Source organism: Nannobrachium achirus (assembly GCF_963921795.1).
Source record: "Nannobrachium achirus genome assembly, chromosome: 7".
Classification (NCBI taxonomy): Eukaryota; Metazoa; Chordata; class Actinopteri; order Myctophiformes; family Myctophidae; genus Nannobrachium; species Nannobrachium achirus.
In genome coordinates, this window is record NC_137816.1 from 70,627,219 (window position 1) to 70,640,985 (window position 13,767).

At 41.0% G+C, this 13,767-nt stretch overlaps 1 protein-coding gene across 1 annotated transcript in view; it reads left to right on the forward strand.

The window, feature by feature from the left end:
- The window catches only part of LOC308288488 (tryptophan 5-hydroxylase 1-like), a gene marked incomplete at its 3' end in the record, with an annotated part of 50,727 nt that extends 43,302 nt beyond the window's left edge, over window positions 1–7,425 (forward strand). Inside the window, exons 10-11 of the mRNA XM_080729941.1 lie at window positions 133–266; window positions 7,251–7,425. Of these exons, the coding sequence (XP_080586067.1) occupies window positions 133–266; window positions 7,251–7,425 (309 nt within the window). The remainder of the gene's footprint in view (window positions 1–132; window positions 267–7,250) is intronic.
- Window positions 7,426–13,767: the final 6,342 nt, after the last annotated feature.

The window sequence follows — 13,767 nt, forward strand, 5'->3', positions numbered from 1 at the left end:
CCCTCCCCTCTCCTCTCCTCTCCTCTCCTCCCCTCTCCTCTCCTCTCCTCTCCTCTCATCTCATCTCCTCTCCTCTTTGTGTCTTTGACAGAGTACATCAACAATGTCTGTCTGTCTGCTTGTCTCTCCCAGCATGCCCTCTCAGGTAACGCCCATATTCGGGCGTTTGACCCCGCGGTGACCTGCAGCCAGGAGTGCATCATCACCACCTTCCAGGACGTCTACTTCTTCTCTGACAGTTTTGAGGAGGCCAAGGTCAAGATGAGGTCAGAGGTCACCCTAACCCTAACCCTAACCCTATAAGACCCTCTAACCCTAACCCTAACCCTTTGAGGAGGCCAAGGTCAAGATGAGGTCAGCGTGAGTAGATCTATAGACCCTAAAGAGGCCAAGGTCAAGATGAGGTCAGAGGTCACCCTAACCCTAACCCTAACCCTTTGAGGAGGCCAAGGTCAAGATGAGGTCAGAGGTCACCCTAACCCTAACCCTAACCCTTTGAGGAGGCCAAGGTCAAGATGAGGTCAGTAGAGTAGAGCTCTAGACCAACATTAGTGACTCAGTGTGACTGAGGGGCAGTCATTACAGAAGGCAGGGTTTTTCACTACTGCTAATATGATATATATTTCTTTTTTTTCTAAAATGAAAAAAGCCACAAATGCATCTCAAAATATCTAGGCTACATTTCACTATATAAATATATATATATAAATATCTAGGCTACATTTCACTATATAAATATATATATATAAATATCTAGGCTACATTTCACTTAAACTGCATGTAAATAAGACTGTGAGAGATCGTCAGGTCATTTGCAGGTTAGACATTTATTTAGAACTTGAATATCTCAAAAGTAGTATTTCAGCATGGCATCATTCTATAAGCCATATCTTCAAAACTGTTGGGTCAATCTCCACAACCAATATATCATTTTGTAGCTATGATTCCCAGCAAATGAAAATGAGGAAGAAATGCAATGACTAGCCGTCAGCTGCGCTGGGACACATTTTAAGTCCATATTTCTCATTGAAAACAATGCTGAAATTAACTCAACATCATTCAGCCATCTCTACCATTTGGTTGAGGTGTTTGATGGCCAATAATATCCACCTGAGGGTGCAGTGACTTCACACACCATGCTTTCCAAGTCATGTGACACAGAGGAAATCTGACACAAGAAAATCACTCCTGACAGCTTGGCTCTCTCCTGCAGGAATTTCAGAGCTAGGAGGATTCTCTTTACATAATATCACCTCAGAGATGTTACTGAACATGCATATGTAACAAAATGCAATAAAAATAAATCTAATAATGGTCAAATAATTTTTTGAAAACATGCTTTACCAAACGGTAGATGTGTCCGTTGATGGTAAAGGTAGTGCAAGTAAAACTTAAGTATTAAAAACAAACTATTTACTATGAATAATTACAACTTCTACTCATTCATTGTTGTTATTATGATACATTGAATGTTTTGTCATTATAATATATGTTGAAATAGTTCTAAAAGTAAGGTCTTGTTTAAAAAATATGCTCTACCAAACGGTTGAGATGTCTGTTAGTGGTAAAAGAGTAGTGTCCAATCAACATACACTGTACACCTGTTCACCTATTCAACCCTAATTATCAAAGTTCAACATATTATCTAAAGTTCATCATCTGATATTTGTTTTGTCACTAATATGTCAAGAAAATGAAACAATATTTTTGAAGTTGCCATTATCCAATCTTCAGATATATGTCCCCAAAATACATGAAAATTAGGCATTTTGTTCTAGCTATCGGTTATTTCTTTTCTTTTTTTCTTTTTTATTAAATGCACCATTCATTTATATGGTAGAAGTGCTAGAAAAGCAATTTACCATTCGAGGGTCGTGGGTTGTTGGCTGATTTACCACTGTTTCACTGGAACAGTGGTAAATCAGCCAACAACCCACTCCCTCTCATGGTAAATGGCTTACATAGATAGCTTGACAGGTGAGGTTCTATAATCAGGCCAAGTTCAGCTATATAGTCAGGAGATTATCTTCAGAAATAGTGTCAAATCCAGGAATAAATTCCTTACCGAAACATTTCTTCAGCAATGTGTTTGTAAAGCTGTCTAGTAACACATCTCACAAAGACTGAAATTCACTTTCATTTCAAGCAATTTTTTTTTGTGCAAAACTAATGCTTGCAATGGATTCAGAATCATGAAAAACCCCTAGTTTGACCCCTCACATGCTACTTAAAGCATATTTATTTTGATGTGTTTTATCCTGTATAGTTAATTTAATGGGACCCCAACTTTCAGCAGCTGTCAAGGATCCTCCTAGGGAAACTGAATGTCAGTCTTTGTGAGATGTGTTACTAGACACCTTTACAAACACATTGATGTGAGATGTGTTACTAGACACCTTTACAAACACATTGGTGTGAGATGTGTTACTAGACACCTTTACAAACACATTGGTGTGAGATGTGTTACTAGACACCTTTACAAACACATTGGTGTGAGATGTGTTACTAGACACCTTTACAAACACATTGGTGTGAGATGTGTTACTAGACACCTTTACAAACACATTGGTGAAGAAATGTTTTGGTAAGGAATTTATTCCTGGACTTTTTAAGATATCACCTGACTATAAAGTGGGCAGCTTTTATTCAGCCTCTCGTCTGGTAGCAGATACAGGAGCATTGCTGCCAAGACGGAAAGGATGAAAAACTGTTTTCTTTTTTTCCCAGTGTTGATTTCGTCGACTAAAACTATGACGAAAAATGTTTGTCGACTGCGTTTTTTTCACTGAGGAAAACAAAATAAAAACAAAATAAAAACAAAATAAAAACTAAGCTGTGATGACTAAAACTAAGACTAAATATATTGACAATTTTGTCAACAAAATAAAATAAAATAACTAGACTAAAACGTTAGGGAGGGACTAGTGGAGAAGAGAGTTATTTTATGTTTGGTTGTTCTCCGGTGTTTTGCATGCTGAAAATAGACGATCTACAAGCTCACAACTTGTGAGCTTGTAGATCTGCTATTTTCAGCACACAAACCAAGTGTAAAATCAGTCATTACGATGCCATCAAGGCCTGCCAAAATACATTTCAGTTGACTAAGGCCCTGTCCAGACGACAACGTATTTTTAATCCCCGGGGAGATAAAACCACGAACGCCCATGGGTGTCCACATGCAGACGCATGTAAACGGAGGACTAGACGAATAGTTTCCAAAACTCCGGCTGCAGAGCATTTTTGTTACCCGGGCGTATTTCTTTTACAATGTGGACACCGTAAACGGAGAAGTGCTTGCATGCTTATGTCACCTTGTGCTCCTCGCCTCCTCCCCTTGCTATGAGAGAATCCCGTGGCAGCATGGTGCTCTCTGTAGAATATCCCTATTTATCAGCGCATTCACGACATGTTAACATTAGAGAGCTCGGCTGTCTTGTTAGGGATGGAGCCCTAATGAATGATTGTTTTAATGATATTTGTTACTCTTGTCAAATGTCATCTTCATAGATGGTGGTCACTGGTCAGCCACGAACTCACAGTTGCAAAAGATACCAGTTATGTTCTGAATTTGTTCATATAGCTTTCCACCGGCTCAATAAGCTGGATCGATCAGGTGCTCATTATCAATAACGAGATGCAGCCCTCGATCGTCTTGTTAACGGGACGCGACGCGCTGCCTCTTCTCTTTGTCAAAGTTTGGATATCAAATGCCAATATCAAATGATTTCAAGCATAATGGAGACATACGCATGCATGCAGGCATTACTCCAGTCCATTCTCATCAGTTGTCTGACGCTTTGAAGGTGAGAATATGTTGATTATTCACGGCATGTGCCTCCTTTTAAATTATTTCCACGATCAGCGCAAGCTAAAAAAAAAAGTCCGTCTGAGAGAGCGCACCACTCTCTCTCTCTCAATACCAAGTGATGCTTGCTTGACCACAAAAGTTCTGATTGATAGAGTTACATTCGTTTAATACAGAGAGAGAGAGAGAGAGAGAGAGAGAGAGAGAGAGCGAGCGAGCACACCACTCGAGATTCCTCTCCCCTCTCCTGCTCTAGAAATAGTTAAATGAATGTTTAAATAGCAATTGTGCATGTTAAAGTGTGAAGATTGTGAAACTTGGACGATGCATATAGCCTATAGATAGATAGCTGCTGCAATGATTGCATGAGAGCAGGGGGACGCGCCACCCGCTTCGGTGACGCACAGACAGGGATTTATAGCGTTTTTATAATACCATGTGGACACACATTTTTTTATACACGGGCCCGTGTGGAGGCGTAGAGGTAAAAAAACGAGTCTGAAACCCCCGGGGATTTCTTTATGTGTAGATAGGGCCTAAATCAACTGTAGATTTAGTCGCCTAAAATCTTATGATATTTAGTCGACTAAAATTAGACTAAAACTAATAATTTTCAGGCAAATACATTATGACTAAAACTAAATCAAAATTTGCTGAGGAGCATATCTAACATATAATTAGAGAGAGAGGTCAGTCAGTCAGTCAGTCAGTCAGTCACAAAATGCATTATCTATTCACTCGCTTCAGCGACTGATCTCAAATTTAACATGGCATTGGTCATTAGCATTATACACACGATGACGGAGCCCGAATTTCATTTTTCCCAAATTCTAGCGATTTTTTAGCGTTTCTTCACTCTACAGCTCTACAGCCTGTTGTCAGGGTTACGGTCCGTTCCTCCAGGCCATGGGATCTGTAGCCCCGGGCCCACACACACCTCTCTCACAGTTAGGAATGTTGCTCTCTCTCTCTCTCTCTCTCTCTCTCTCTCTCTCTCTCTCTCTCTCTCTCTCTCTCTCTGCATGGGTCACGCATGCAACGGGTGATGTGTGTCTCATCTTCCAACGGGTATAGAAAACTTATGTGGAGCAAATACATCCTCATACTTCTATTCACCTAATTTTGCTGTTAAATTATTTGTATCCATCATAAATATACACTCCTCCATGGGCTGCTCCTTACATTATGATGCTCCCACATATTCTCACGCACGCACCATGCAGTTACAGTTACTTTCCCCAAAACCCACACTCTGCACATATTTTGCAGCACATATATTCGAACGGGTAAGGTCTAGTGAACTTGATGAGGGCATGCGTTGCTAAAATAGATGAACTTGAATTCAATTATTATTATTATTATTATTATTATTTTTATTTTTTTTTATTTTTTTACGCTGCTTGCAGACAGAACAATGGATGACAAATAAAGCAATCTTGAATCTTGAATCTTGGGTATGCATGTGATATCATCATCATCATACCTGGAAGGTATGTGGGAACGGCCAGACCCGTAGAATGGAGAGTTATGACACTTACGTTGACTCCCATTGTAAGCGTGGAAAGCATAGTGGAAAGCTAGCTTAGCCTAGCTTACTGGAGCCTGTTCTTATTCTTAGTGAGCCTCTGCTGCTCTTCAGCCCCCCCATTATAACCCATTATAACCCATTATAACCCATTATAACCCAGGCATTTTCACTCTCTGGTAAGAAGACTAAATAAAGTCTTTTTGCCCTTTTTAATAATGTTGTCTACCTTGGAGAGGCCTGTGAATGAGTTAAAAGGGGTAAAAAGACGTGATTTAGTCGAGTGAAAATGCCTGGGTTATGATGGGTTATAATGGGTTATAATGGGTTATAATGGGTTATAATGGTTATAATGGGTTATAATGGGTTATAATGGGTTATAATGGTTATAATGGTTATAATGGGTTATAATGGGTTATGATGGGTTATAATGGGTTATGATGGGTTATAATGGGTTATAATGGGTTATAATGGGTTATGATGGGTTATAATGGGTTATAATGGGTTATAATGGGTTATAATGGTTATAATGGGTTATAATGGGTTATAATGGGTTATAATGGTTATAATGGGTTATGATGGGTTATAATGGGTTATAATGGTTATAATGGGTTATAATGGGTTATAATGGGTTATAATGGGGGCGGACGGGGCTGAAGAGCAGCAGAGGCTCGCTAAGAATGAGAACAGGCTCCATGCGACGCCACTTCCGGTCTGCGGCGAGATCGAAACGTGTCGCCACTCTCAGGGCCGGCGCGTATATATGAAGGCGAACTAGTCAACTGCCTAGAGCGGCACTTCTGAGAGGCGCCGAAAATGTGTTGGGGAAGAGAGAGAGAGAGAGAGAGAGAGAGAGAGAGAGAGAGAGAGAGAGAGAGAGAGAGAGAGAGCGAGAGCAAGCGAGGGCGAGTGAGGGAGGGAAGAAAAAAAAAGAAAAGAAAAACGGGCAGCGGCAGTGTTGGCCAACCTGCGTGCAGCTATTAAATGTGCCAATCACTGCATCTGAAGCCGCCTCGGGGGAGGCGCCCACGTAATGGCCAAACAGCTGCCCTGCCCTGGTAAACACACACCCACTGAACTACCCGCCAAGTCTGAACAGAAGTAAACAGGAAGCACAGCAGGTAGTAATAGCGAACGAATATAAATAGCAAACATGTCAAAAAGACTAACTATAAAGATTATCAGGCTGTGAGTCCACGGTGTCCACCGTCATGTTCTGCTCAAGAAACTGTTGACAATGACAGCAGCGCTGGAGAGAATACACTACCAGGCAGGACCAGAGAAGGGCACACAGAGTTAGAGGAATGAATTTACCCAAAACCAAGTGCAGTCGCAAGGATGATTAGAACCTATACAAGAGGATTTTCAGAGGCTCATTACAGTAATGCCCGCCATGTTCATTTCTGAAAGGTAAGGTCTAACTGGCAGATGCCCATTATTATTTGTTTTATTTTCTGTGGTTGATCAACTTGCCGACTGCTGCTGGCTGCACACAGTTTGTGTGTCATGTGCTTGTGTGGTTATATGCACAACGCGGCTGTGCTGAGTGCTGACTTAACCGCTTTGTGTGTTTAATGGAGAGAGATTGGACTTTTCTTATTTCATTTGAGGAGTTGGTTAATAGGCTATTCGTTTTTGTTAATGATTACAACACTTAGCATTAGCAACCTGTTGGTTATGGACACAGTGTGTTTTACTTTGTGAAGCGCCCGGCCCCTATGTTAAATTTCCCATGTTAACGTTTCGATTAGAAAACCCGGGCCGATTCGCGGCGTCCCTTCACGGTGCGCTACAACCCCTACACGCAGAGCATTTACCCCTGTCTCTCTCTCTCTCTCTCTCTGTCTCTCTCTCTCTCTCTCTCTCTCTCTCTCTCTCTCTCTCTCTCTCTCTCTCTCTCTCTCTCTCTGTCTCTCACAGGGAGTTTGCTAAGACGATCCGGCGTCCCTTCACGGTGCGCTACAACCCCTACACACAGAGCGTGGACGTTCTGAAGGACGCCAGCAGCATCAACAACATGGTGGAGGACCTGAGGCACGAGCTGGACATCGTTGGAGACGCCCTGAACCGCCTCAACAAGCACCTGGGGGTCTGAGGGAGAGAGACATAGAGAGACACAGAGAGAGAGAGAGAGAGAGAGAGAGAGAGAGAGAGAGAGAGAGAGAGAGAGAGAGAGACCCCTGATAATATTTTCACTTCCCCGTTTGGCAGCAGTAGGTAGTAGTTTAGATCCAGGTGTGATTAGACAAGGCTGGAACCAAACGGAGATGTCCTTTTTCCGTAGCCTGGTGGGCCGTCCCTCCCTCATCCAGCGTTCACTCATTCCTCCTTCCCACAGAGGTCTGGACTTCAGCAGAGAGGCAGCGAGTATGAGAAGTTGGTCCCCATCATTTTCTGATCGGATCGGGGCCAATCAGTGACTGCCTTTCAACTGCTGTCCGCCGCACAATAAGTGAAAAGCTTCCCCCGATTGGTCCATGTGTAGATGGTGACGTAGATGCTTGCTGCAGCATTTTCAAAACAACATGGCTGCCCTCGATGCAACAAGTGTAGCAGTTAACGCTGAAACGATAAAACAAGCAAGACATTAAGTTATTTAACTCTTTCTGTGCGAAAACCGAATAATCTCGGTTCTTTTTTCCATTCCAATACTAATTTTTTAATCTATTTCGCTTACCCTGAGCTGCTAGTAGCGACGTGGGTGGTCCTGGCTCCTCCACCGCTTCCCAATGAGCCATTCCTACCCGATGATTTATTCCATTGAAAATGGTTTAGAAAAAAGTTTAGAGCCCCCCCCCAAAAAACGCTGTTTCAGCAAGACGTATTAAGGATTACAAGAACCGACATTATTCGGTTCCTTTAGTAAAATGAATTAAATAATCGGAGGCATCAACGAAGCCCCGGTCTAATTTAGCATCCTAGCACAAGGCCGCGATTCTGTTTACACGGCACGTAATGGGAAGAAAAGGCCGCAGCACGCCGCCCACTCCAATAGAAAAACACATCTTTACAGCGGATTTTCTCCGGATTGTGTTCCGAGGCCAGCAGACAAGTTATTTTGGCGGCTGAATAACTTTAGATCGCTCTTCTAAAAAATTATATAGTCGATTGCTAACTGATAGCTAACTTCCTCCGGCTCGCTAGCATAGCACTCATTCGAGTGAAAAGCCAAGCCAGTTCAGGCTGGCGACCCGGATGTGATAGTGAATGCCTATGGGAGAATGGCTGGCACTCTAGCGGCACCTAGCGGCGCCCGGCAGCTATTGAGTTAAGAGTTGGAATCAATTACAAAAATGTAAAAGGAACAGGAGTATGTGCTATAGCGGAGTTCATCTGTTTGCCGTTCTTCCGACTGGCTGAGAGATGTTTTGCTACGCTGATTGGTTAGAGGAGTCTGTCCGTCAAGGCAAGTACTCCCGCCCACTTTTCAAGCTGCCTATATTAGGCCAAAGTCCAGACTTATATTGTGCGAAGGAAGGAGTGAGTGAATGCACAGTATGAGGCCAGGCAACTTTTTCGGCACTAAAGGTGATAACTAAAGGCCTTTCGGAGGAAAATGTTATTTTTGCCTAAGTCAGCTCCTCATGACACTGAGGTCTCCTCTGGTAAATTATCCTGATTGAGAAGGATTACGATGTTCCCGCCCCTTTCAGTATAATGGCCTGCGACTTAGGACAAAATATACGTAATTTTCTTTTGCACGTTTTTATGGTGTCCAATCAAATGCTTACTTGATTATGAATTGACCAAACTGAACAGACCAATGAATTGCAATTTCAAAATTGTATTTAATGAATATCACTCATAAGCGGAGAAAATAACCACACTTTTAGACAGACTGTGGATAATTTCACAGGTTATAAATGATAGGCAGCTAATACAAGTTTAAAATACAAATAAACAGCCTTTGAAAAACAAAATTATGATGTCACTAATGATGATGACATGAGTTAGCTAGACCAATGAAACACTTCGATTCTGTTGATTTGTCCATGATGTCATAGGCACAGAGGCACCCGATTGGTTCACCCTGATTTAGAACGTGTTTAGGCCGGAGAAAATACGTCATAAAAAACGATGTCATAGACACAGAGGTACCTGATTGGTTCACCCTTTAGGCCGGAGAAAATAAACATGGTGTCCAATCAAATGCTTACTTGATTATGAATTGACCAAACTGAAAGACCATTGAATTTGAATTTCAAAATTGTATTAGATGAATATCACTCATAAGCGGAGAAATAAACCACACTTTTAGACAGACTGTGGATCATTTCACAGGTTATAAATGACAGGCGGCTAATACAAGTTTAAAATACAAATGAACAGCCTTTGAAAACCCTCTTAGGTCTTGGTCTTGGTCTTCTAGAGGCAAATAAGGTCAAATCTGTAGCTCTACTTATTTTGGAAAAGATAAGTATCCACACGCTTCCCCTCTGCTCCAAGGCTCCACCATGGCCACCTTGTCCTTTGGTTTCCTCTCCCAGTAAGTACCCCCACAGACAGATCCACTATAGGTAGACAGATCTACTATGGGTAAACAGGACACCCCCACATAGAGTGCCTGATTAATTGTGGACCACGGGTGTCCCTGTCCTGATCTCGGTCCTGACACCTGTCTGTTGCTGTCCCTTTTGACTGGATCTTATGTTATGTTTACTATATACCATCTATTGTGATGTAGACATGACATCATGTACATGATTGAATAGAATTGGTTTATATTGATGATGTATATTGTGAATGTTAACCTAGTGATTGTGAATGCTAACTTGTCGATGCTGATAAATGCTGACTTGGTGATTGTGAATACTAAACTGCTAGTGTCGAATTTGGCTAATTTATGGTTAGAACAGCTAGCCATTGATTGATCATGGCCACACACACACACACACACACACACACACACACACACACACACACACACACACACACACACACACACACACACAGGATATTTAAAAGGGAAAAGCATTTATGGTTATTTAAAGAAAAGGCTTGAAAATCGAAGTCCACAATATATCATACTCCCTAAATATTTTTTGCACCGCTCACTTCGCACGGGTGCGATTTTTTCTTTTTTTTTACCTAGGCCAAATTATTGATTGACTTAGGCCAAAATGTAAAATATCTAATCTATCTATCTAAATTATTTTCCCCTAAATCAAGGTTTAATCCTATGTAATCCTTTCATATTACATAACTGACAGACAGTGTTATTATTGTCTTAGATAATAGGCATAAGTAGGCCTATTTATGAACGTTTTGGGTGAAATGTTTAAGAAATATAATTTTCTTTCGTAAAAAGGCCATCCTTTGAAGAAGGTGATGTCATGTAAGATACTGTGAGGTCAGCCTGCTCTCCTCTCCTGCTCTGATGTTTTATTAGTAAGTGATGAAAACAAGCCTCCATAATGTAGAGTTTTATTAACAGGGACTTTAAGCAAGGACGGCTACAACAGTCCGCTCCGGTAAGCGGACATGGATCAGTGCTCCATAGATAAACCTGCCTGCCGTCGCAGCCGTTCCAACTACGGCAGAAACTACCTTTCCACGTAGCGTCTACAACGTCTGCTGCGTAGACGCGTCGCCATGGGAACCAAGGGGTGCTAAGCCTTCATCAGCGGGGCTAAAGCCCCCTCTAACAACCCCCCCCCCCCCCCCTGGAGCCGCCACTGCTGAAAACCATACTTGCTTAAAGTCCCTAGTCAGTGATGTAAACAAGATCCATACTGTAGTGTTTGTTAGTAACTGTAGAGTGAATTATTCCTGTGTTTAACGTATCGTAACATCCATGTGTTTATGTCATTATTATCACGTTGCTTTTCCATCTTCATAGAATGTCAGGTACGCAGCTATAGCTGTGTAGTGTAGGCTTTCACACGCACACGCCAGGGCATTAACGAAAAAGTCAACAAGTCGACTCAGTCGACTTCATTACACAAGTCGACTCCCACCAGAGAAAGTAAGTCGAAGTAAAAAAAAAAAAATCTTTCTATTGTGAAAATAGCAGATCTACATGCTCACAAGTGTGAGCATGTAGATCTGCTATTTTCACAATTTCTGTCTCTAATATTTGACAATTTGGACAATGTTTAATTTGCCATTTTAGAGGTATTAAAAAGTCCTTAAATTGTCACTTTAGAAATGTGCAGATACCCTCTATACACTTAAACTTTATGTTGGTTTGTTTACTGTTGAGAGAGAAAACAATGTTTCACATTAAGTTAATCATCTGGGGACCCCCAACATAATTGGGGGGTCGTGTGTGATGTGATGACGTCATCAAACGATAAAGTCGACTTCAACTCAACTTTTTATTGAGTCGAGTCGACTTGCAAAAATCACAAGTCGTTAATGCCCTAGCACACATGCACACACGCAAGCACGCAGGCACACGTGCACACATGTGCACGCACGCACGCACGCACACACACACACACACACCTTCCTTATGGTAATTGGGACGTGATGTTTGAAGATAGTAGTTTGTCGTGTTATTTGTTATTATCATGTCGTGTTGTGTTTATTTGTGTGTGTTCAATAAAATGAAATGAAACACAGAACAAACTGCTTTCTGTTCTCAATGAATTGAGTACAAAGGACCCCAATGTAAACAAAACATAGTTCTTTACTAGCTTTAAATGCTATTAGTAGACCGTGCATCTGACCTGCTATGAAGTATGATCAATAACATTCTACAAATGTTTAAAGGTGAAACACCATGAAAATTCACTTTTCCTATTTTAAAACCTTTTTTTGGGGTCCCACTAGCACCTTCTATCCTCACAAAGTCCCATTTCAGACCGTTGTGTCTTTCTCTGGTTTTGGGAAGGTGGAGGTTAAAAGCATCCCACGGGTTCTCAAAACAGGCTGTCCAGATTCAGGCCAAAGGTGGTACTGCAGCTGAAAATGCTCTGAGAGCCATTCAAAAATGAGAGCCTCTCTATTCAGGAGTGGTAATTTATTGTATAACATTGAATGACAGACAGACAGAACACAGTACTATGATAGATATTTAACTCATATAACATTGAATGACAGACAGACAGAACACAGTACTATGATAGATATTTAACTCATATAACATTGAATGACAGACAGACAGAACACAGTACTATGATAGATATTTAACTCATATAACATTGAATGACAGACAGACAGAACACAGTATTATGATAGATATTTAACTCATATAACACAGATAGAACACAGTACTATGATAGATATTTAACTCATATAACATTGAATGACAGACAGACAGAACACAGTACTATGATAGATATTTAACTCATATAACATTGAATGACAGACAGACAGAACACAGTACTATGATAGATATTTAACTCATATAACATTGAATGACAGACAGACAGAACACAGTATTATGATAGATATTTAACTCATATAACACAGATAGAACACAGTACTATGATAGATATTTAACTCATATAACATTGAATGACAGACAGACAGAACACAGTACTATGATAGATATTTAACTCATATAACATTGAATGACAGACAGATAGAACACAGTACTATGATAGATATTTAACTCATATAACATTGAATGACAGACAGATAGAACACAGTACTATGATAGATATTTAACTCATATAACATTGAATGACAGACAGACAGAACACAGTACTTGATTGATTGATTGAAGACTTTATTAGAAGTTTGCATAGGAAAAGGTACAGTTTCATGACGGTACAGTTCACTGGTACAAGGTCTACTAAAAGGAGATCCATGAAAAGACTAAGCTTATTTCCACTGGAAACCATTGAAGTATCTCATATAACATTGAATGACAGACAAATAGAACACAGTACTATGCAGTAGATATGTAAAGAAAAACAAAAAAGAAAACAGTAAGTTTAAATAAACAGTATATACAAAGAAGGGGCAGGGGAGGGTAGGGTTGGGCTAGGTTAGTTTTTTACCAGTTGCGAATGGCTGCTGCCTGTAAGTGATTCTTCAGGGCAATTTTAAAGGATGCTAGTGATCCACACTCCTTTATGACCTTCGGTAAGGCTTTCCACATTTTGGTGGTATAGCAGAAAAAGGAGTTTGACCCTTTGTTGGTTTTGACTCTGGGTTGAAAGTGATCTGTGGCGCTGCCTCTGGTGTTGTAATTATGGACATCCTTAATGTTTATAAAGTATTTTGACAGGTACTTGGGTATCATAGTGGTGTAGTGTATCTTGTACACCAGGCCCATTGCAAGTTGCTGTACTCTGTCATCTACTCTGAGCCACCCCACTCTTAACTGGTGAGTAGCAGTGAGGTGAGTCTGATAGGGAAGGTGAAGTAGGACCCTAATTAGTTTATTTTGGGCTGTTTGGAGTTTAGTTTTTAGGGCTTGTGGGGCGTCACGATACCATACGTGGACTCCGTAGTCAAAGAGGGGCTGGATTATTGCACCAGCTAT